This window comes from Otolemur garnettii, unplaced genomic scaffold (assembly GCF_000181295.1).
Source record: "Otolemur garnettii isolate 467f Iridium unplaced genomic scaffold, OtoGar3 scaffold00031, whole genome shotgun sequence".
Taxonomy (NCBI): domain Eukaryota; kingdom Metazoa; phylum Chordata; class Mammalia; order Primates; family Galagidae; genus Otolemur; species Otolemur garnettii.
This window is the reverse complement of record NW_003852426.1, coordinates 481,626-501,936: the sequence shown is the minus strand read 5'-3', so window position 1 is coordinate 501,936 and position 20,311 is coordinate 481,626. Positions and strand designations below refer to the sequence as shown.

General features: G+C 43.5%; 1 protein-coding gene across 3 annotated transcripts; it reads right to left on the bottom strand.

Moving 5' to 3' along the window:
* Positions 1-500: 500 nt before the first annotated feature.
* On the bottom strand, positions 501-18,456 carry LOC100947135 (E3 ubiquitin-protein ligase TRIM39). Of its 3 annotated transcripts, XM_023512834.1 has the most exons (9): positions 17,146-18,456; positions 16,384-16,571; positions 14,747-14,877; positions 14,022-14,481; positions 12,943-13,038; positions 7,621-7,851; positions 4,155-4,177; positions 3,291-3,406; positions 501-2,528 (listed from the first exon to the last, which is right to left on the bottom strand). In XM_023512834.1, exons 4-9 carry the CDS (start codon positions 14,472-14,474, stop codon positions 1,981-1,983), a joined length of 1,467 nt encoding a protein of 488 aa, XP_023368602.1. In that variant the 5' UTR covers positions 14,475-14,481; positions 14,747-14,877; positions 16,384-16,571; positions 17,146-18,456; the 3' UTR covers positions 501-1,980. The 3 variants fall into 3 exon arrangements, with proteins under 3 accessions (XP_023368602.1, XP_012660300.1, XP_023368603.1); XM_012804846.2 differs by having other exon boundaries at positions 16,384-18,456; XM_023512835.1 differs by lacking the exons at positions 16,384-16,571; positions 17,146-18,456 and having other exon boundaries at positions 14,747-14,879.
* Positions 18,457-20,311: the final 1,855 nt, after the last annotated feature.

Genomic DNA, 20,311 nt, shown 5'->3' with positions numbered 1-20,311 from the left:
GCCATGGCAATCTATTGAGTGTAACAAAGTGAGACTGTCTCAAATTCAAAAAAAGAAAAGAAAAACTAGCTGGTCATTGTGGCAGGCATCTGTAGTCCTAGCTACTAGGGAAGCTGAGACAAGAGGATCTTGAGCCCATGTTGCTGTGAGCTAGGCTGATGCCACAGCACTACTCAGGGCAACAGGTTAGACTGTATCAAAAAAAAAAACCAAAAACCAAAAAACCTCTCTCCTTTCTCAGATTCCCTGCGAGGGTACGGCAGAGAACCAGTCCTCCAGCTCAGAGAAGGAAATGGCTGAAACTCTCTCTGGGACTAGTTTCACAAGGATCCTCACACTCAAATGAGAGATGTGTTAAAAATGTAGATGCCCAGGCCTACCCCAGACCTTGGACCTTAATCAATCACTGAAGGTGAGATATAGGAACGTGCATGTTTAACACCCAGTGATTCTTACACATCAACACAAGTGTATCACCAAATTACCACATGACACAGAGATCACTTCAGTGGATCCTTTGTTCCATATTATTTTTACCAACCAAAGTATCTTGCCACAAAGAACCACAGTCAAGGCACAAAGGTAAGAGGAGGAGAGTCTGGACAAAATCCTGTTGAGGTGGTAGGAGGAACTGAAATGCCCTCAATAAACTGCAGTTTCTTGTTTCAGTCTTCTGTGAAGATTGCCCAAAGAACAGATAATCCAAATAGTTTTAGTTTGGTTTGGCATGCATTGCTTTACCTTTTATGACAACATATGTACCCTAAAATTATTTATTTTGGCCTAACATTAAAATGATTTACATTCTCTGAAAAGGGGAATGGTAAAGGGTGAGGGGTGGCAACAAACACACAAAAGTCTGGCTCTTGTAACCAACAGTTCTAGGCCAGATTCATACAGGCCAAAAGAAGTTGCCTTTCTGGCCCTTCAGTACACACACCATCCTCTTCTACCCTGTCCTCAGGGTAAGAAAAACTACATTACTTTTTTTCCATTCTGGCTCAGGCACCTTGGCTGGTAACAAGACTGACAACTTGAGAGTAGCTACTTGGTAACATTCTTTAAGGCCAGGGCTTTGGATAGAAATACCTTTCTCTTTCCTCTAATCCCTGACCCTCCTTTCCAAGTTCCCTTGGGGAAACAGTGAAAAGGTGGATGTGGCTTGCAGGACCTCTTCCTCCTTGCCTCTGACTGACCTCTTGGAGACAACCAATTATAAGAAGGCATGGAATCAGCCAACTCTGCTGATGGCTGAGGCAGGGACTTGAGTTCTCCTCTGCTTTCTTCTCACCCTCTCCTTTTCCCCACACTCCTACCCCTGGCAAATCCCACTCATAAGGGCAAATTTACCCTGGGAATAGAAGACCAAAGAAACCCCACTCCCCTTCATTGGTCTCTAAGAATCTGTTCCTTTATCCCCCATTCCCTGACTTTCCTTGTTTTAACCTTTTTAATGCCCAATCTCTGCCCTCAGAAAAACTCCTCAACTTCTAGACCCACGAAAGCAACTGTCATTCATCTTTCTTCAATTTAGAGGTACACAGACCCCTGTGATCTACCTGAAGAAACAAGACTATTTTGAGTCAAATAATCCCCCGAAAGGATGTGCAGGGATTTCCGTTTCCTCCTCCAGTTTGAGCAAGTCAGAATCTCTGACAGACTTTTTTTGTTTCTGGAAAAGCTTTTCCTTCCTTCCCAACCCATCCTTATGCAATAGAAACCTGATGGACTTCATGGGAGACAATCCCCTGGGAACCAGCTCCCCACCCTGACAGTTAGGAGGGAAGACACTGCTATCCTCTCTCCTCACAGCCCAGTCCTAACGACTTCACACAAACCATCCTAGAAACCGAGGTGCTTCTCCAAGATGATTCGGGACTGGAACCAGGCAGTCATGAAGACGCTCCAGCAGGACACAGGAAGGAAGGCCCCATAGCACTTGACCCTGCCTCACCCCAGTTATTCCCATGTCCCAACCTGTCACTCCCAATCTGTTGGGGGTCTGATGGTAAGTGGTGCAGCATTCTTCCGACCAGCCCGGATGCCTGGGTAGAAGAGGGGCCAAAGTTTCTCAGTAAAAGTATCAGTGAAGGTATAGATATGAGAACGGTCTGTGACATTGTAAAAAGACACTGTGCCGGCCTCATAGTCGAGGAATATGCCTACCCGTTTGGGTTTCACTTTGATGTGCAAAGGGGTAAAAGGTGTGGTGGTGGCTGCATATTTGTCCCCGTTCCACAGCCGCACCCGCCAATAGCCAGTCTCAGGGAGTGGAGTCAGCTCGCCCTTTCGGCTCACAGAGTCCCGGCACACACCCACTGCCCAGTGGGTCTTGTCACCCACTTCTACCTCCCAGTAGTGTCGACCTGAAGTGAAACCCTCAGTAGCCAGGACGCAAGGGTAATAAGTGAAACGCCTTGGTGTGTCAGGGAGATCTCGGAGTCTTGTCTCCACGAACTTGACGCTCTTACGATCCTCTGACAGGACTAGGTTAGGATGAGCCGTCTCAGGATCCAGGGTCACATCCGCTGGCGGGAGAAGCCAGAGTGGGGAGCTAGATGAGGATGGGAATAGCTGAACACCCCTGCCTTACTCTTCCATTCTGCTGTTAGAGAACCTGGTCACTTAAAGGTCTCCAGAACACCATGGTTTGATTAACTTTCTCAATCCACAGTGTCACCTCAAGGAGGGGAAGGAACAATGGCTCATTTTGCACCCTGACCCTAAAAGGAACAGGTAATAATCTCTTCATTCTATATGGGCTAACAGTATAGGTTCCTGCCCAGTCCTCTCTCCATTTCCCTCTGACATCATTTATCTGACTGTGTGAAGTACAAGGCACAATGTGAAGGCCAGAAAGAATGAAAAGTATTCAGAAGTACACAGAACAAGAAAGCAAATGGTCTAGGTCATGTGTCTGTTTTCCTATAACAGGCTTGCTTTATGACTATTTTTCCTGAATGTTAATATTAATTACATTCCCTTTTACTTCTAAGATTGTCCTAGTATAGATTGTAAATTATATGGTCATTTTACCTGACGATGTAGGCAAATTGTTTTACCTTTCTGGGTCTCTAGAAAAGTGTGGACCTAAGAATAGATGACACCTAACACTTCTCACTGTGAGTTGTGTGACTCAGGGTCAGAATGAAAGCCAAATAAAGGGTAGGTATAGGTGTGGGCAAGAAAACTGAGAGAACGGATAACTAAAGCCCATATGAGACAGGACCTAAAGGCATTCTTCTCTCTAGTGATTCCCTCTGCTCATTTCCTTTTGGGAACAAACTCACCAATTAGCTGTTTAAGGATTTTCCTTAGGGCAAAGTACTGTCGGGGAAAGCTGCTGAAGTTCTTTTCCAGCTCTATGGATACTGAAGTTACTTCCATGGTCTTCACCTTCTCACATCTAGGAGGAACAGAGAGAGAGAGAGAGAGAGAGAGAGAGAGAGAGAGGAAGAAAGGGCAGGGTCAGGGGGAAGCTACAGTCAAATGAGTATTCAGATGTTGTCTTTAGGGGTAAACTAAAATTATCCTTCTTCCCACTTTCTCCCTCCTCCCTGAAATCAGGAGTTCACCTATTTTTTTTTTTTTTTTTTGTAGAGACAGAGTCTCACCCTGGGTAGAGTGCTGAGGTATCACACAGCTCACAGCTACCTCCAACTCCCCGGCCAGGCGATTCTCCTGCCTCAGCCTCCCGAGTAGCTATTGTTTTATTAATCTAATAAAGGCATATGGATCCCCTGGACAGATCCTATCTTGAAAACGAGCCTTAGAACTTTCTAGGGTATTTTTTAATATTGCATGCAAATGGGAAGTCACCCTCCCTGTTCTTCTAACCCCTTCCTCCTACTATCTTGTTCAGACACAATGCCACCCATAGGGTACAAACAGACCCTGGTTCTACCTTATCATTTTCTCTCTCTCTCTTTTTTTCAACCTTATCATTCTCAAGAAGCCTTGATGATCAAAGGGGAAAAGGTATTAAATTACTACTCCCAATAATTTGTTCTCTCCCTAGCTTCATGGGTGCAATAAACCTTTACCCATACCCTGGCATTGCATGACTTTCCTATCTTCCCTCTTTCCCTCCTTACAATACCCCTCATCTCTAAGCCAATACCTGTATCACTCAAAGAGATACAATTATCACTTACTTTTCCAGGGTACTTTTGACATCCTAGAAGGAAGGAGAAAAGAAAGCAATATTGGTCCTGATATTCAATGGTCGTGAAGGCAAAAGGTTCCCCCTCCTCCCAAAAGTTCCAGATCTATAAAATAGGCACAAGGCAAATTGTAGGTCACAATGCAAGAGGAAGAGCTCCAGAAGGATCTGAGTGCACTTCTCCCAACCAAATCCCCACTTTCAACTTTTGGACTCATGAAGCTTGGTAATTTTTATTACTTCTAAATGGTTTCTTATGCTTTTGTCTTGCTCCTCAAGGATACTGGGAGCTCCCTGAAAGGGACAGGATTGTCTGCTCTTTACTCTGTCCCCCAAGTACCTACCACATACCTCAGTTTCCTTTAGGATCAGTATAGATAGTTCCAGACTGGTGACATAGAACAAATCACACTTTCCTGTTGTGGTTTGGTATCCCCTGTCTGGCATCGGTTAATAAACGTCAATAACTGTGTGCCAATCCTGATTTGAGAATACTTGGGGTCCAGAAGACAAAGAAGACAAATCTCTGTCCCACAAGGATTTCCCAGTTTAATGTGGAAGGCAGAACACACATACATAAAAGGACACAAGAATAAATACCAAGCAATACATAACATTCAAATAAATGTACAATGAAACCTCACTGATTCAAATGCTGATAATCTGATCTTTAAAATAAGAAATGTTTTCTACAGCCTTGCTAAAACCATTGATTTGCTTAAGAAAACAAATTATTTCAAACATTTTAGAGGTATTATTTACATATCAAAAGCAAATAATATGATTTACACATAATTTCAAGTACAGGCATACCTTATTTTATTGCACTGCCCTTTATTGTGCTTTGTAGATACTGCATGTTTTACAACCAGGTTTGTGGCAACCCTCTGTCTAGCATGTCTGTCAGCACCATTTGCTCAATAGCATGTATTCACTTTGTATCTCTGTGTCACATTTTGGTGATTCTTGCAATATTTCAAACTTTTTCATTATTATTGTATTTGTTATGATACTCCGTGATCAGTGATCTTTGATGTTACTATTGTAGAACACTATTATTTTGGTGTGCCATGAACAATGCCCATGTAAGATGATGAACCTAATCAATAAATGTGTATGTTCTGACTAATCCACCAACTGGCCATTCCTCCATCTTTCTCCTTCACCTCAGACCTCCCAATTCTCTGAGACACAACCATATTGAAGTTAGACCAGTTAATTATCCCATAATAGCTTCTAAGTGTTCAAGTGAAAGGAACAGTGGTATGTCTCTTGCTTTAAATCAAAACCTAGAATTGATTAAGCTTATTAGTGAGGAAGGCATTTTGAAAGCTAAGATAGGCTGAAAGGTATGTAATTCTTGTGCTAAGTAGCGAAGCTGTGAATGCAAAAAAAAAAAAAACTCCTTGAAGGAAATTAAAAGTGCTACTCTAGTGAAAACATAAATGATAAGAAAACCAGTCTTATTGCTGATATGGAGGAAGTTTCAGTGGTTTGGATAAAAGATAAAATCAGTCACAACATTCTCTTAAGCTAAAGCCTAACCCAGAGCAAGCCTTAACTCTCTTTAATTCTATGAAGGCTGAGAGAGGGTGAGGAAGCTACAGAAGAAAAGTTTGAAATTGGCAGAAGCTGATTCATGAAGTTTCAGAAAAGAAGCCATCTTCATAATATAAAAGTACAAAGCAAAGCAACAAGTGTTGATACAGAAGCAACATGTTATTCACAAGATAGAGCTAAGATCATTCATGAAAGTGGGTACAATAAAAACAGATTTTCAATGAAGACAAAACAGCCTTATAGTGGAAGAAGATGCCACCTAAGACTTTCATAGCTAGAAAGGAGAAGTCAATGCCTGGCTTCAAAGCTTCAAAGGACAGATGACTCTCTTATTAGGGGCTAACATACCTGGTGACTTTAAGTTGAAGCCAATGCCCATTTACCATTCCAAAATTCTAGGGTCTTTAAGAATTATGCTAAATCTACTCTGCCTGTGTTCTAGAACTGGAACAACAAAGACTAGATTATAGCACATCTTTAAAGCATGGTTTACTGACTATTTTAAGCCCGCTGTTGAGACCCACTGCTCAGGAAAAAAAGGATTCCTTTCAAAATATTACTGCTCATTGATAGTGCACCTAGTCAGTTACTTAAGAGCTCTGACAGAGATGTATAAGACTGATGTTGTTTTCATGCTTAACACAATATCCATTCTATAACTTATAGATTAAAAAGTAATTTTGATTTTTGAATCTTATGTAAGAAATATACGGTAGAACCTCTGTAAGTTGACCACCTGAGGAAATGTAACAAACTGGCCAACATATGGAGGTGGTCAACATAAGGAACTAGGCCTGCTGTACTGATACATACATGTGATGCATGTCCAGTCTATGAAATTAGGTCAACCTAAAGAGGAGGTCAATGTAGGGAGGTGGTCAACTATGAAGGTTCTACTATATTTTGCAAGACTGCCAAAGATAGTGATTCCTCTGATGGATCTGGGAAAAGTAAATAAAAACCCTTTTGGAAAGGATTTACCATTCTAGATGCCATAAGAACATTATTGATTCATGGGAAGAGGTAAAAATATCAACATTAACTGGAATTAGGAAGAAGTTGATTCCAGCCTCATTGATGACTTCGAAGGGTTGAACACTTCAGTGGAGGAAGTACCGTAACTACACATGTGGTGGAAATAGCAAGAGAACTAGAATTAGAAGTGGAGCCTAGAGACATGACTGAATTGTTTATTATTTTGAAAGATGTTCTACTGTAGGTAAAATGCTATTAAATATCATGTTATAAAAAAATCTTTTGTGAAAGCAAGAATCAACTGACGCAGCAAACTTCATTGTCTTGTTTTAAGAAATTGCCACAGCCACCCCAACCTTCAGCAACCACCACCCTGATAAGACAGCAGCCATTAACAATGAGGCAAGACTCTCTACCAGCAAAAAGATTACAACTCCACTAGGAAATCAAAAATTCATGTGACTTGCTTTATTGCATTATTTGCTTTATTGTAATGGTCTGGAACTGAATCCACAATATCTCTGAAGTATGCCTGTGTCCTTTAAACTATGTTTCTATTCTTTTTTAGCACTAGATTAGACTTAAAAGTAATGGCAACTACATTTACAAAAATTTTAATGCATAGTTTTTTACTAATTCAGACTAGACTTCCTTCCTGTCAAAAGAGTGAATTTTTTCTTTGGTACAGAGTAAGCACATAATTGCTGACAAGACATAAGAACACAAAAATGATTAGAAGGGGATAGGAGAAATCAGAACAGCCTTTCTGTAGTGTAGAAAATGATCCTTTGAGTATCTCTAGAAGAAAAGAACTGGATTTAGGGAAGCAGAGCAGAAGAGTGAGCTTCCCCAGCTGACAGAATAGCATGTGTAAAGCTATACTGTGCTTGACCTGAGGGGCTATGTGGGGGCAAAGGTCGAACCTTAAGCATCTCGAAGCCCGACTGTAAGCACTTGCCCTCCACCTCGGCAGCCAAGTGGGCCAGGTCCCGGCGCTTGTCCCCAAGGTGAGCAGCATTTTCTCGGAGCCGCTGCAGAATGTCCTGTTCTTCTTCTTCTAGTCGTGAAAGCAACACCTGCTGCTCTTCATCTAGTCTCCTATGAAGCTCTTCAAATTCCCTTAAGATCTGTTGTCGGCGACTCTCCACTAGTCTCTGAGAGAAGAGGGAGGATGTTCTACCAGCAGGCTCAGTGAAGCAAAAGGGAGCCTTTCCCCTATCCACCATGTCTATAAATTAACAGAATTCCAGTTCCATTGAAAATAGTTTAATAGGACACCATTATTCTCTCCACTGGAATTTCCTTCTGTAAAAAATGGCTTCCCCACTGATGACTTAGTAGGGAAGACTACTGGGGAGATATTAAAAAAAAAAAAAAATCAATATTTAAAAAAGTTTTATTTTCTTCATTAAATTAACTCCTTAAAAAATTGCAATTTTAGGCTGGGTGCGGTGGCCCACACCTGTAATCCTAACACTCTGGGAGGCCGAGGTAGATAGATTGCCTGAGACCACAGGTTAGAGACCAGCCTGAGTCAGAGTAAGACCTCATCTCTAAAAATAGCTGGGTGTTGGCTTGGTGCCCATAGCACAGTGGTTATAGTGCCAGCCACAAACACTGAGGCTGGTGGGTTCAAACCCAGCCCAGAACAGTGACAACTGCAACAAAAAATAGCTGGGTGTTGTGGTGGGCACCTGTAAGTCCCAGCTACTTGGGAGGCTAAGGCAAGAGAATCACTTAAGCCCAGGAGTTTGAGGTGGCTGTGAGCAATGATGCCACGGCACTCTACCAAGGGTGACATAGTGAGAATCTGTCTCAAAAATAAATAAATAAATAAGCCAGGTGTTGTGGCAGGCACCTGTGGTCCCAGCTACTTGGGAGGCTAAGGCAAGAGAATAGCTTAAGCCCAAAGAGTTTGGCATTGCTGTGAGCTATAATGCCACAGCACTCTACCAGGGTGACATAGTGAGACTGTCTTAAGAAAAAAAGAAAAAATTATAATTTTACTTTTTAAAATTTATTTATTTTAAAAGGCAGGGTCTCACTAGATTGCCCAGGCTGAAGTTCAGTGGCACAATTATAGCTCACTATAATCTCAAACTCCTAGGCTTGTGATCTTCTGGTTCAGCCTCCCAAATAAATGGGACTACAGAAATATGCCACCATACCTGACTTTTCTTTTTCTTTTTCTTTTTTTTTGAGACAAAGTCTATGTCACCCTCGGTAGAATGCAGTGGCATCACAATTCACAGCAACCTCCAACTCTTGGGCTTAAGTGATTCTCTTGCCTCAGCCTCCCAAGTAGCTGGGACTACAGGCACCTGCCACAATACCCAGCTATTTTTCTACTGCAGTTGACTTTATTGTTTAGCTGGGCTGGGCAGGGCAGGGTTCCAACCCGGCAGCCTCAATGTATGTGGCTAGCACCGTAACCACTGTGCTACAGGGGCCAAGACAAGCCTAATTCTTTAAAAATGTTTCTGTAGAAATGGAGATCTTACTATGTTGTAGAGATGGGGATCTTCCTAGGCTGGTCTTGAACTCCTGGCTTCAAGTGATCCTCCCACCTCATCCCTCCAAAGTGCTGGGATTATAGGCATGAGCCACTGCACATGGCTTTTATGTTTTAATAAAATATATTTAAGATATAAGGACTCAATAATATGATGACATTTACTATTAAAGATATTAGGGATATCTTTATTATTCCCAACTTTCAATGCAATCTGTCAAGGAAAGGAAAGTACAAATACCAGAAAGTTAAAGATAACTTTATTATAGAACATCTACCTAATAAAATAGGTGAATCAACTGGAAAAGTATAAGAATCAGTAAGTGTTTATTATTTATTTATTCTTTTGAGATAGGTTCTTGCTCTGCCACCCAGGCTGGAATGCAATAGCGTTATCATAGCTTACTGCAACCTCAAACTCCTAGGCTCAAGTGATTCTCTTGCCTCAGCCTCCCAAGTACCTGGGCCTTTAGGCACAAGCCACCATGCCCTGCTAAATTTATTGTTTTGTAGAGAAAGGGTCACTATTGCTTAGGCTAGAACAATAAGAGGCTGATAATAGCTTGTTACAAAAAGTCCAAAATATGTGGACTTTTAGACTAAACTTGTTAAATAGTTTCAAGTCACTTCTAATTCCCACCTCAGGAGCAGGTTCTAGAAGTTTGTATGTAATTCAGCTGCTGGATATTTGCAATATGCTTTCTCTAAGCCAGAACATTTACAGTTCTAACATTTCTGAAATTTATAATAAGGATTCAAATTCCAGCCATAACACTTTCTGAGGATTGTCAGGACACCCTTCCTTCTGCACCTCTACTGAGCTTCTGAGGATTCTCTAAGTGTCATGTGACTGACAGCAAGGCAAAGTGAAAAACAGAGACTGGAACTCTGGAAGGAAGTGGATAGGGACTGAAAGGCAGGACTGAGTGTAAAAGAGAGAGTGAGGATGCAAAGCCAGGGTGGGTCTTAAAAGCCTGGCACTTTTGGATTTCAAGCTAGTTACCAGCAGAAGCTGACTAGGTCAGGTTTCAGGGCTGCTTTCTGCTTCATGTTCTGCTGCTGCTATCTCAGGTGTATTCACATTTGCTTTCAAGTAAAACACACATCCTTTTTCATGTGTGTACTTATGTGTGTTTAATTAGGAATGATGTATGGGTAGAAGCAAACTATGGTAAATGGGAAGCAAAAAGGCTCTCTCTCCTATAAACCCATAAACCCTTTCCTTTTTTTCACTCTATATTTGTAGGGCAGTGGTTCTTAATGAGGGGCTTACCTGCCTCTGAGGATATGTTGGAAATGGGGCATTCTTTGGTTTGCCATGGTTGGGAATGCTCCTGACAAGGATGCTCTCCAAGGTGAGAGACAACCCTGCATAGTAAACTGACATTTCAACATTTCTAATGTTCTGTTGGGTATAAAAAAATGTAGGTCTAGGTTTGAATGTCATTTTACACTATAGATAGTATAAACACAACAGTAATTCTTTTTTTTTTTGAGACTCACTTTGTCACCCTCAGTAGAGTACCATGGTGTCATAGCTCACAGCAACCTCAAACTCTTGGGCTCAAGTGATTCTCTTGCCTCAGTCTCCTGAGTAGCTGGGACTACAGGCGTCCACCACAATGCCCGGCTATTTTTTGAGATGGGGTCTTGCTCCAGCTCAAGCAGGTCTTGAACTCATGAGCTCAAGAGATCCACCTACCTCAGCCTCCCAGAGTGCTAAGATTATGGCATGAGCCACTGTGCCTAGCCTATTTTTTTTTTTAATTATTTTTTGTCTTTTTTTTGAGATAGGGTCTCTGTTGCCTAGGCTAGTGGGCAGTGGCATCATCATAGCTCCTATCTTGGACTCCCAAGCAGCGGAGACTACAAGCATGCACCACCATGATTTTTTTTTCTTATTTTTTGTAGGCACAGGGTCTCACTACATTGCTCAGGCTGGTCTTATACTTCTGGCTTGAAGTGATCCTCTTGCTTTGGCCTTCCAAAGTGCTAGAATTACAGACAGGAGTGAGCCACTGTGTCTGGCCCAGATTTTATAAATTAATTTTCCTTACATTACATTTGGGCATAAGTCTCCTTAAAATTAGGAAGATATGGCTCAGTACCTATAGCTCAGTGGTTAGGACATCAACCACATATACCCAGGCTGGCAGGTTCTAACCCAGCCAGGGCCTGCTAAACAACAATGACAACTGCAACAAAAAAATAGCTGGGCATTGTGGCAGGTTTCTGTAGTCCCAGCTACTTGGGAGGCTGAGGCAAGAGAATGGCTTAAGCCCAAGAGTTGGATGTTGCTGTGAGCTGCAACGCCACAGCACTTTACCAAGGGTGACATAGTGAGACTCTGTATCAAAAAAAAAAAGGAAGATAGGTTATTTTATCTACAAGGCAGATACCAAACTATCATGATACAAATAGGGTAATGTTATAAAAGAAATGCAAAGGCTCGGCGCCTATAGCTCAACCGGCTAAGGCGCCAGCCACGTACACCTAAGGTGGCGGGTTCAAATCCCCAGCCCGGACCCGCCAAAACAACAATGATGGCTGCAACCAAAAAAAATAACCGGGCATTGTGGCAGGCGCCTGTGGTCCCAGCTACTTGGGAGGCGGAGGCAGGAGACTCGCTTGAGCCCAGGAGTTGGAGGTTGCTGTGAGCTGTAATGCCACGGCACTCTACCCAGGGGGACAGCTTGAGGCTCTGTCTCAAAAAAAAAAAAAAACAAAAAAAGAAAGAAATGCAAAACTGTATGAAAATTAAGAAAGTTAATATCTAAAGGGTTAGGAAAGGCTGCACAGGAAGTAGCTTTCTGCCTGAAAGATAGGTAAGATCCTATGAGTGGAGGATGGTCTAGGGATAACTATTCCAGAAACAAACCAACATCATCTAGCATGCTTGACTTTACTTGTGTTATGAGAATGTGGTCCTAATGTCCCTGAGTAGAGCAGTTCTGTCTAGGACTCTTGGTCAGTAAATTCTCCCCTCCTCCCCAGTGAATCTTCTAAATTCTCCTCTCCTCAATCTTCCAAGAAACTCATATCCCCACATTCTCAGCACAGAGCCTCCTTTACTAACTTAACCAGAAAAATAGATCAACCAGCGTAAATTCTATTCATCAGCTGCATGATATTCCATCTGTTCTTTATCTCTGACGTCCTTTCCTCAATACTTAATTCATAACAAGTAATTTTATGTACAATGTTTAATGACAAGTCTAATAAAATACAATCATTTATGAGAGAAGAGCATTTTTCTAACAAACTGGTGGATTAAATAACGTGTTAGGGCTTGGTGCCCACAGCTCAGCAGTTAGGGTGCCGGCCACATATAGTGAAGCTGGTAGGTTCGACCCTGGCCCAGGCCTGCCAAACAACGACAGCTCCAACAAAAAAATAGCCGGGCATAGGCTCAGCGCTTATAGCTCAGCAGCTGGGGTGCCAGCCACATACACCAGGACTGGCAGGTTTGAACCCAGGCTGGGCCTGCCAAACAACAATGACAACTACACTCAAAAAAAATAGCTGGGCATTGTGGTGGGCACCAGTAGTCACACCTGCTTGGGAGTCTGAGGCAAGAGAATCTCTTAAACCCAAGAGTTGGAGGTTGCTGTGAGTTGTGATGCCACAGCACTCTACCAAGGGTGACACAGTGAGACTGTCTCAAAGAAAAGTCTTAATTCCCCTATAGGCAAATACCCTGTAGAGCAGCCCAAATGGGATAACCTGCCTTTACCTTGAGCTCACTAGGCTTCTTTTCCTCAGAGGACTTGCAGCGGGTAATCTCCTGCAGCTTCTGTTCCAGGGGCTCCAGGCACTTTTGCAGTTTTTCCTGAGGGTTAGGGAGGAAAAAGGAGAGGTGAAAAAGGAGGGTTTTGCTGGTACACTCAGCATTCAGAGGTTAATCTATTTGTTTGCTTCCTAGCCATCTCAACTATTCTCTTCCTTGCCTATCATTTGGGATATCAACTCCCCACAGGTCCCTTTTGCCACAAGTCTGTCCCCATCACCCTCTCAACTCACTCAACTGTCCTCTCACTGAATCTGAAATAGCTGTCCAGCTGTCAACTCTATGTCCTTCCCCAGCCCTTTCCATTTTCTTGCTTAGGTCTATTATCATCAAAGCAACTTTCTATACCCTGCTATCTTTCTTTAAAAACCTGTCCTCCTATCCAACTCTAACCCCATCTATAATAAAAACTTGATTGTTATGCTGTAAATTACTTTAGATCTTGTTTTCAAGATTTTATTGCTTCAATTAAACAAAGTACATGATAAAGTGCTAAGACATTAACATTTCCGGGTCTCCTCACTCCAACATTTACCCTGTGTCCCAGCAGTTTAATGAGATGCCATATTACCCATTATCTGGGGACCAAACAACATAATGGTCCAGCTTAATCTGGCAGGTACATTTTAAAGTGGTATTATCTATTCTCAATACCCATGAGAAAATAAGAAACATTCTGAGCAGGAGGCAGAATGAAGAAACCCGACTACTTTTTAGTTCTTCCTAATTTGATCTTGTCTATTTCATTCACTTATGAAAAGTATGATACACTCCAAGACCAAACATATCAGTATTCACTCATAAGACTCAAATATGTTGCAAAAGTCACAAAGAAATTTTAGGGTACTCCTCCTCACTGTTTTTTTTTTCATGCCAGGGGACAACTAATGAGGCCTACTGGGTATCCTTGTGTATGTAGCTCTGAGGGGACAATAGGGGAGTACAATCTTTATCCAGGCAATATGCCATCCTCTGCTGCTTCCTTCCTCTTTCTCCACACTGGCATCACATGTCTTCATCCCTACCTTGTACTCTTGTGTAGCGTCATCCAGTGGCACAACAGTATGGGCCCGGTGGGTGTGGGAAATTGCACAAATCAAACATACAGCCTCCTGGTCCTCATAGCAGAAAAGACTAAGGGGTTCATGGTGCTGGGAGCAGAGGTTCTCATCCCGGATCTTCCGCTTGACAGACTGAAGTTGCTTGGCAATTTCCACCATACTGCCTAGCTGCCGATTAGGCCGAAGACTGCGGTAGCGAGAGGTCTTTCGACAAACAGGACAAGGGAAGTCCCTCTCTAGGTCTTCCCACCAGCGGGTGATGCAAGCTTTGCAGAAGTTGTGCCCACATTCAATGATGACAGGCTCCTTAAGATACTCCAAGCACACAGAACAACTTGCTTCCACCTGTAAGTTCTCCAGAGCTGCAGCTGTGGAGGCCGCAGAGGCCCCAGCCTCTAACAGACTTGTCTCTGCCATTATTTAACTTGAAGATGAGAAAAGATAAATGTTAGTTGGAAGTTTAATATTAACTAATTTTTAATATTAGTTGGATTCTTGGCCTGAAATGTGTCCCGATGCTACATCCTAACTCCAGATTTAGTTCTATCTTATTATTCTCCATCTTTTCTTCCACTAGATTAAACCTCTTTCTTCCATTTCCAAAACTTACAACTTCCACCTAGCAATCTATATTTTTTATCTTTAACAAACTGACACATAACCCCCAATCTAGCTCTCTTGTCTCTTACCTCTGTTTTCTCTTGTTAGAATCAGAGGCTTCCTTCAACTCTAGTTCAGCACACTTCTCCTGATCCAGTTGATTCCATTTGTATCTTAAAACCAATAGTTCCAGACCACCATATCCTAGTTTAACATGTTTCTAATAGTGAAAGAGTTTGGGAAGTAAAAAGTGTCATAAAAATCAAAGTATTAAGATTTCTTAAATTAGATATATTTTAAAGTTTACTGTTACAGAAAAGTTTTATCATAATAATTCATTGGAATCTAAGCCTGATTCAGCGACACTGTCCTCTCATTCTTCCAAAGGGTAATAAGTTGAATAAATTACGCAAAAGTAACAATTTCTTCTTTATAGGAAATTTTGAAATTATTCTTCCTCTTATAAACTAGGCTATAGAAAATGGGCCCAATTCCTGGAATAAAATATTTCATGCAACATCTCATTTTTTTCCCTCCCCCCACACTCTCTCACACACACATACACCCTGTCTCATTTCTATTGGTGTGCAATTAGACATACTGAACTGTTGAAAAGTGATACATTCATGGTATAATAACTATACTTAATAGTATACAACTAAGCCCGGGCCAGCATCATTTTGGTAAAAGAGCTGACAGGTTTCCTAATTTCTCTATCCCCATAACCTTTTTTTTTCCTCGCCACACCAAGGGACCAAGGGAGGGAAATTTGGTAGATCTTTGTGTGGAGAAAGAAATGGCTATGTGATGAGTTGGTTAACATGATTATTTCTGTATATATCAATGATTCAGATCAAAGTGTTAAATTTGTAGTAGGAGCTGGTAACTTATTTGGACCTGCTTTTCTTCTCTCAACAGAAGTTTGGTCAGATTGTTTTTCTCTACCTATGGAAATCTAATTTTAAGTAGTGACTCCACCCCTTCCTCAGTCCTCTAGAAATTAGGTGGCCCCTTCACCAAGGACATGTTTAATTGTATGCACAGTGGGGCACCAAGATGCATCTAGACCTACACGTGGTGAGAAAGAGAAACGGAAAAAGGGTTAGGCAAGAATAGGAAGGACTTGGAGTTACTGTCATTGCTGAGACCTTGGGTGCCTCTGGGTTAGTCCTTCTTCTCCCCCTATTTCTCGTGTCTCAGTTGAAGGGCAAACTTCAGGGGCGCCCTCGTTTTGTTTCTACCACTGTCCAGGGTCCCACCTTGTGACCCTCTCCTGAGCCTTGTCCGCAACTGTGTCCCACCCGCAAACCCCTCATCTCCGTCTTCTTCTGCCAGGTCTGGGGCAGGGGGATTGGAGAGGGAGGAGAGGAAACGTCGTGGTTGGCAGGGAGGGAGGGATGCGTGTCCAGGTGAGAAAGAGGTGTGATGTGAAGGTGGGATGCCTGTCGCTATGACGCAACTCAGACAGGCGGTGACTGCGTCAGAGTTTCACCCGGGGAGGCAAGCGGCAGCGGGACTGGGGGAACGGCGGGGTAGCCAAGCAACGCCGGACGCGCTGACGTCGCCGGGGCGGCAAAACGTCCGCCCGGGCCCGAGGCGGGCGGAGGCAGCTGTGGTTACGTGCGGGGGGCCGGTGACGCAGACGCGGGGCGCTGGGACGCGGTGTGCGGAGCCGGCCGGCGGGGACAGGCCCCAGCCCCGGGCGTGGCGGCGGGACAGCACCTACCTTCCCGGCTTCGGGTCCGGGAGTGCGGGGCGCGGAGCCGCCGGAGCACTGCCTCCCTCCTTCCTCCTCCCCTCGCCCCCGCCCCGCTGTGCGACACACAATACTCGCCGGAAGCGGAAGCCGCGCCGAGGCTCGTGTCAGTGGAAGCTGCGGTATCCGAGATCGGTTGCGGCCAGGTTTAACAATGTCTGCGGGAGAAAGAGATGGCAGAAAGCCGGAGGTGAGATCCAAAGCGCGGAGGCAAGGACGAGAAGGGACCCAGAGGGGCAGGTGGTTGAGATGCCGGCGTCCAGGTGACCCGAGGAATCCTCCTGGAGAAAGAGGGCCGCGCATGCGCGTGCGGGAGCGCTGAAGCCCATTGCCCTCAGGGCGCGGGACCCGCGCCCAGGTTGGCGAGGCTTCTCTTTTTTTGGTTGTGGGTCCTGGCTCTGGCTCTTGCCGATCCGTAATAGGGTGGGAGTCCCCGACAGCGGCTAGGGCGGCTTGTGGACTTTCAGCCACACTTTTCCTTTGGGTCTGTCCGGGGAAAGGGTGGCTAGTTAAGGAGGCGGCCAATTACGTGGCTGCGGTTCTCAGTTAGAACGTCACTTCCGACTAGTTGCGTTTTAGCTTTTAATATTCAGGACTCAGGTAAGTTTTCCTCGCGGTGGGCTTCAAAGGCATCTAGTTCTACCTCTGCTTGGCGAACTGTATCGAAATTATCTACCTCCCCCGTTGGAGTGGGAGCCGAGAGAGAGCGAGTGCTGCCATTCTGCTCCTCACCTTTGTATCCTCAGCTCCTTGCGCGGGGTCCCGACCGCAGCAGCCTCTCAGTAAACACTCACGAACTGGGTGAGAGCCAAGCCCTTATTTCCTCTTTTGGAGCTGTGTCGTGAGTTTCTCCGCAAGAGCAGATGGTGCTTGTTTAGGAATTCCAGGCTTTTCCTTTATAGGCTCCCTGATTTGCTCTTCTGCTGGTGGAATTTTCGTGGGTCTTTGATTTTTGGAGGAAGCAGCTGAGGTGATGAGGTAGGGGAGGACGAGTCGGCAGGTAGAAGCGTGATGGGTCAGGGAAGAGGTGCTGAGCTGAGGCGAAGGAGCCGGGGAGGAGTTAGTGCTTGGCTGAGGTGTGAAGGGGCTGGGAGGAGGAGCTAGGTGGAGTATGACGTTGGTAGTAGAAAAGATAGCTTGTCTATCCCCAGCCCCCAACATTCGATTGGCAGAATGGTGATAGAAAGAGATGAGCAAATTTTGTTGTACTTTTGGAGAGGAGAAAGCCTAACTTGTTGCTGTGTAAGCTGTGAAACTGTTTGCAGACGCCGTGCATTTAACTTCTCATCCTGGGAGCCAGAAGCTATTTTCTTGCAGAAAATATGATCAGATGTTTCAGGTCTAAAGATTTAGGATCCTACACTCTAGTTACAATTGAATTGGTCTACTTTTTCGTTCTGTTCCTTTGCTTTTTGTTCACTTTTTTTGGTAGCCAACAATTTGAAGATTAAAGACAATTATGTTTATTAACTTTGTTTTTCCTCATTGCTATTTGGCTGTGTGGGATTTTAGCAGCATTACTGGAACTTGTTCTAGTTCACGGACACCTCCATTCAAAGGTAAAGTAATTTGAAAGCCACTAGTTGGGTGGTCAGCCTCTTTAGCATTGGTTTTGTGGAGAGAGTGTTGACAGTGAGATTTGGGTTGTCTTTTGATTTGCTAATTTGTAGCATTCAGGGTGTTGCTAATACTCCTTTCTGCCTTTCTATTTGTAGATGACTAGGGAAGTGATTAGACTGAGGAAATTTAACCTGGAGGAAGTCCTATTCTAAGGGGTTTTTGGCCTTTGCCCTCCCCCTTTAAATTTTGCTATTGCAGTGAAAAACCGTATTAGTCGATAGAAACTGAGCATGGCAGTGGTCCAGTAGAATTATTTATGGGTGCTGATACTTGAATTTCATATAATTTTAACATGTCATGAAATACTCCCTTTAGATTTACCACCGATCGTTAAAAATGTAAAACTAAAAAACATGAAAACTATTCTTAGCCTTTGGCCCATACCAACCCCTGACAATAATAAAGAAATACCAAGGCTCGGCGCCAGCCACACATACACCAAAGGTGGTGGGTTTGAACCCGGCCCGGGCCAGCTAAACAACTGCAACAACAAATCACCGGGTGTGGTGGCGGGCACCTGTAGTCCCAGCGACTTGGAAGGCTGAGGCAAGAGAATTGCCTTAGCCCAAGAGCTGGAGGTTGCTGTGAACTGTGACAATACGATACTCTACTGAGGGTGACTCAGTGAGACCCTGTCTCAAAAAAAAAGAAAGAAATACCAAGTATTTTTAATAAAGATTTTAACACAAATTTGGTATCATGACCTTTGAAATTTGGGTGAGATTTATGAATGTACTAGGATACAAGCATATTTTAAACAAGTAAGGGTATTCTTTGTTTAAAATTAAAAAGGATTGGGCCAGGCGAGGTGGCTCATGCCTTTAATCTGGGAAGCCAAGGAGAGGGGAATCGCCTGAGCCCGGGAGACCCCCAGTCTGAGCAAGAGCAAAACCCTGTCTCTAAAAATAAGCCAGGTGTTGTGATGGGGGCCTGTAGTCCTAGCCACTTGGAGGTTGAGGCAAGAGGATACCTGAGCCTAGAAGTTCAAGGTTGCTATGAGCTGTGATGCCAGGGCATTCTACCAAGGGCAACAAAAAAATAAATTAAATTTTAAAATATTATAGTTTAGGAAAAATGAAATGATTCTGAGTTTTGATGGTTACTTATCCCAACAGATTTCTAACACAGGAATATTCAAAAACAAAATGGCGAAGTATAATTTAAAATTGTTTAAATTGTATCTTTTTAGGCTCGGCGCCTGTGGCTCAAGCGGCTAAGGCGCCAGCCACATACACCTAAGGTGGCGGGTTCGAATCCCCAGCCCGGACCCGCCAAACAACAATGATGGCTGCAACCAAAAAATGGCCAGGCGTTGTGGTGGGCGCCTGTAGTCCCAGCTACTTGGGAGGCTGAGGCAGGAGACTCGCTTGAGCCCAGGAGTTGGAGGTTGCTGTGAGCGTGATGCCATGGCACTCTACCCAGGGGGACAGCTTGAGACTCCGTCTCAAAAAAAAAAAAATTGTATCTTTTTAATATTGTTTTTACTTCAGTAAAGAAGTGCAGAGGTGATCTTGAAGTGATTGGGTCATACGTATAAAGAAAATGGGTATGTGAGCAGTGCAGGTAGTCCACTGGTTGAGGTGAGATATGGTGAGATGTGGGGGTACAGAAGGAAGGCAGGGAGGAATAGGGCATTTTTTAACTGTGTAGACTTCTGAGATTTTTACTTAGGAAAAGGCAAAGTATCCAATTTTCCCTCACCTTGTTTTTTCCATTTTTTTATTATGAAGAATTTCAAATATAGACAAAGACCATCTTCAGTTTGCTTTTTATACTTTACATGGCTTTTATTTTCTGGTTCAGTAGACATTTTGAATAGACATTTGAAGTCCTTTCCAAGTCTTTCTTTCTTTCTTTTTTTTTTTTTTTTTTGAGATAAAATCTCACTGTGTCACCCTTGGTAGAGTGCTATGGTGTCACAGCTCACAGCAATTTCCAACTCTTGGGCTTAAGCCATTCTCTTGCTTCAGCCTCCTGAGTAGCTGGGACTACAGGAGACTGCCGCAACGCCCAACTATTTTTTTTGTTGCGGTTGCCACTGCTGTTTTAGCTAACCAGGGCAGGGTTCAAACCTGCCACCCTCGGTATATGGGGCCAGTGCTCTACCCACTGAGCCACAGGTGACCCCCCCCCCATCCAAGTCTTATTAAATAAAGGCTGGAGTGAACATTTTTTAGGTTGTCATGCCATTAACATTAGTGGGATAAATTTCTAGAAGTTGGGCTGCTGAGTCAGAAGACAGGGAAATTTACACAAAATGCTAAGGAAAGCTGATTAG

Coding starts and splice junctions, on each gene's coding strand:
- LOC100947135 (XM_012804846.2), bottom strand. CDS start 14,474: ATGGCAGAGACAAGTCTGTTAGAGGCTGGGGCCTCTGCGGCCTCCACA. Junction 13,039..14,021: donor ACGCTACACAAGAGTACAAG/GTAGGGATGAAG, acceptor CCTAACCCTCAG/GAAAAACTGCAAAAGTGCCT. Junction 2,529..3,290: donor AATCCTTAAACAGCTAATTG/GTGAGTTTGTTC, acceptor TTCTCCCGCCAG/CGGATGTGACCCTGGATCCT.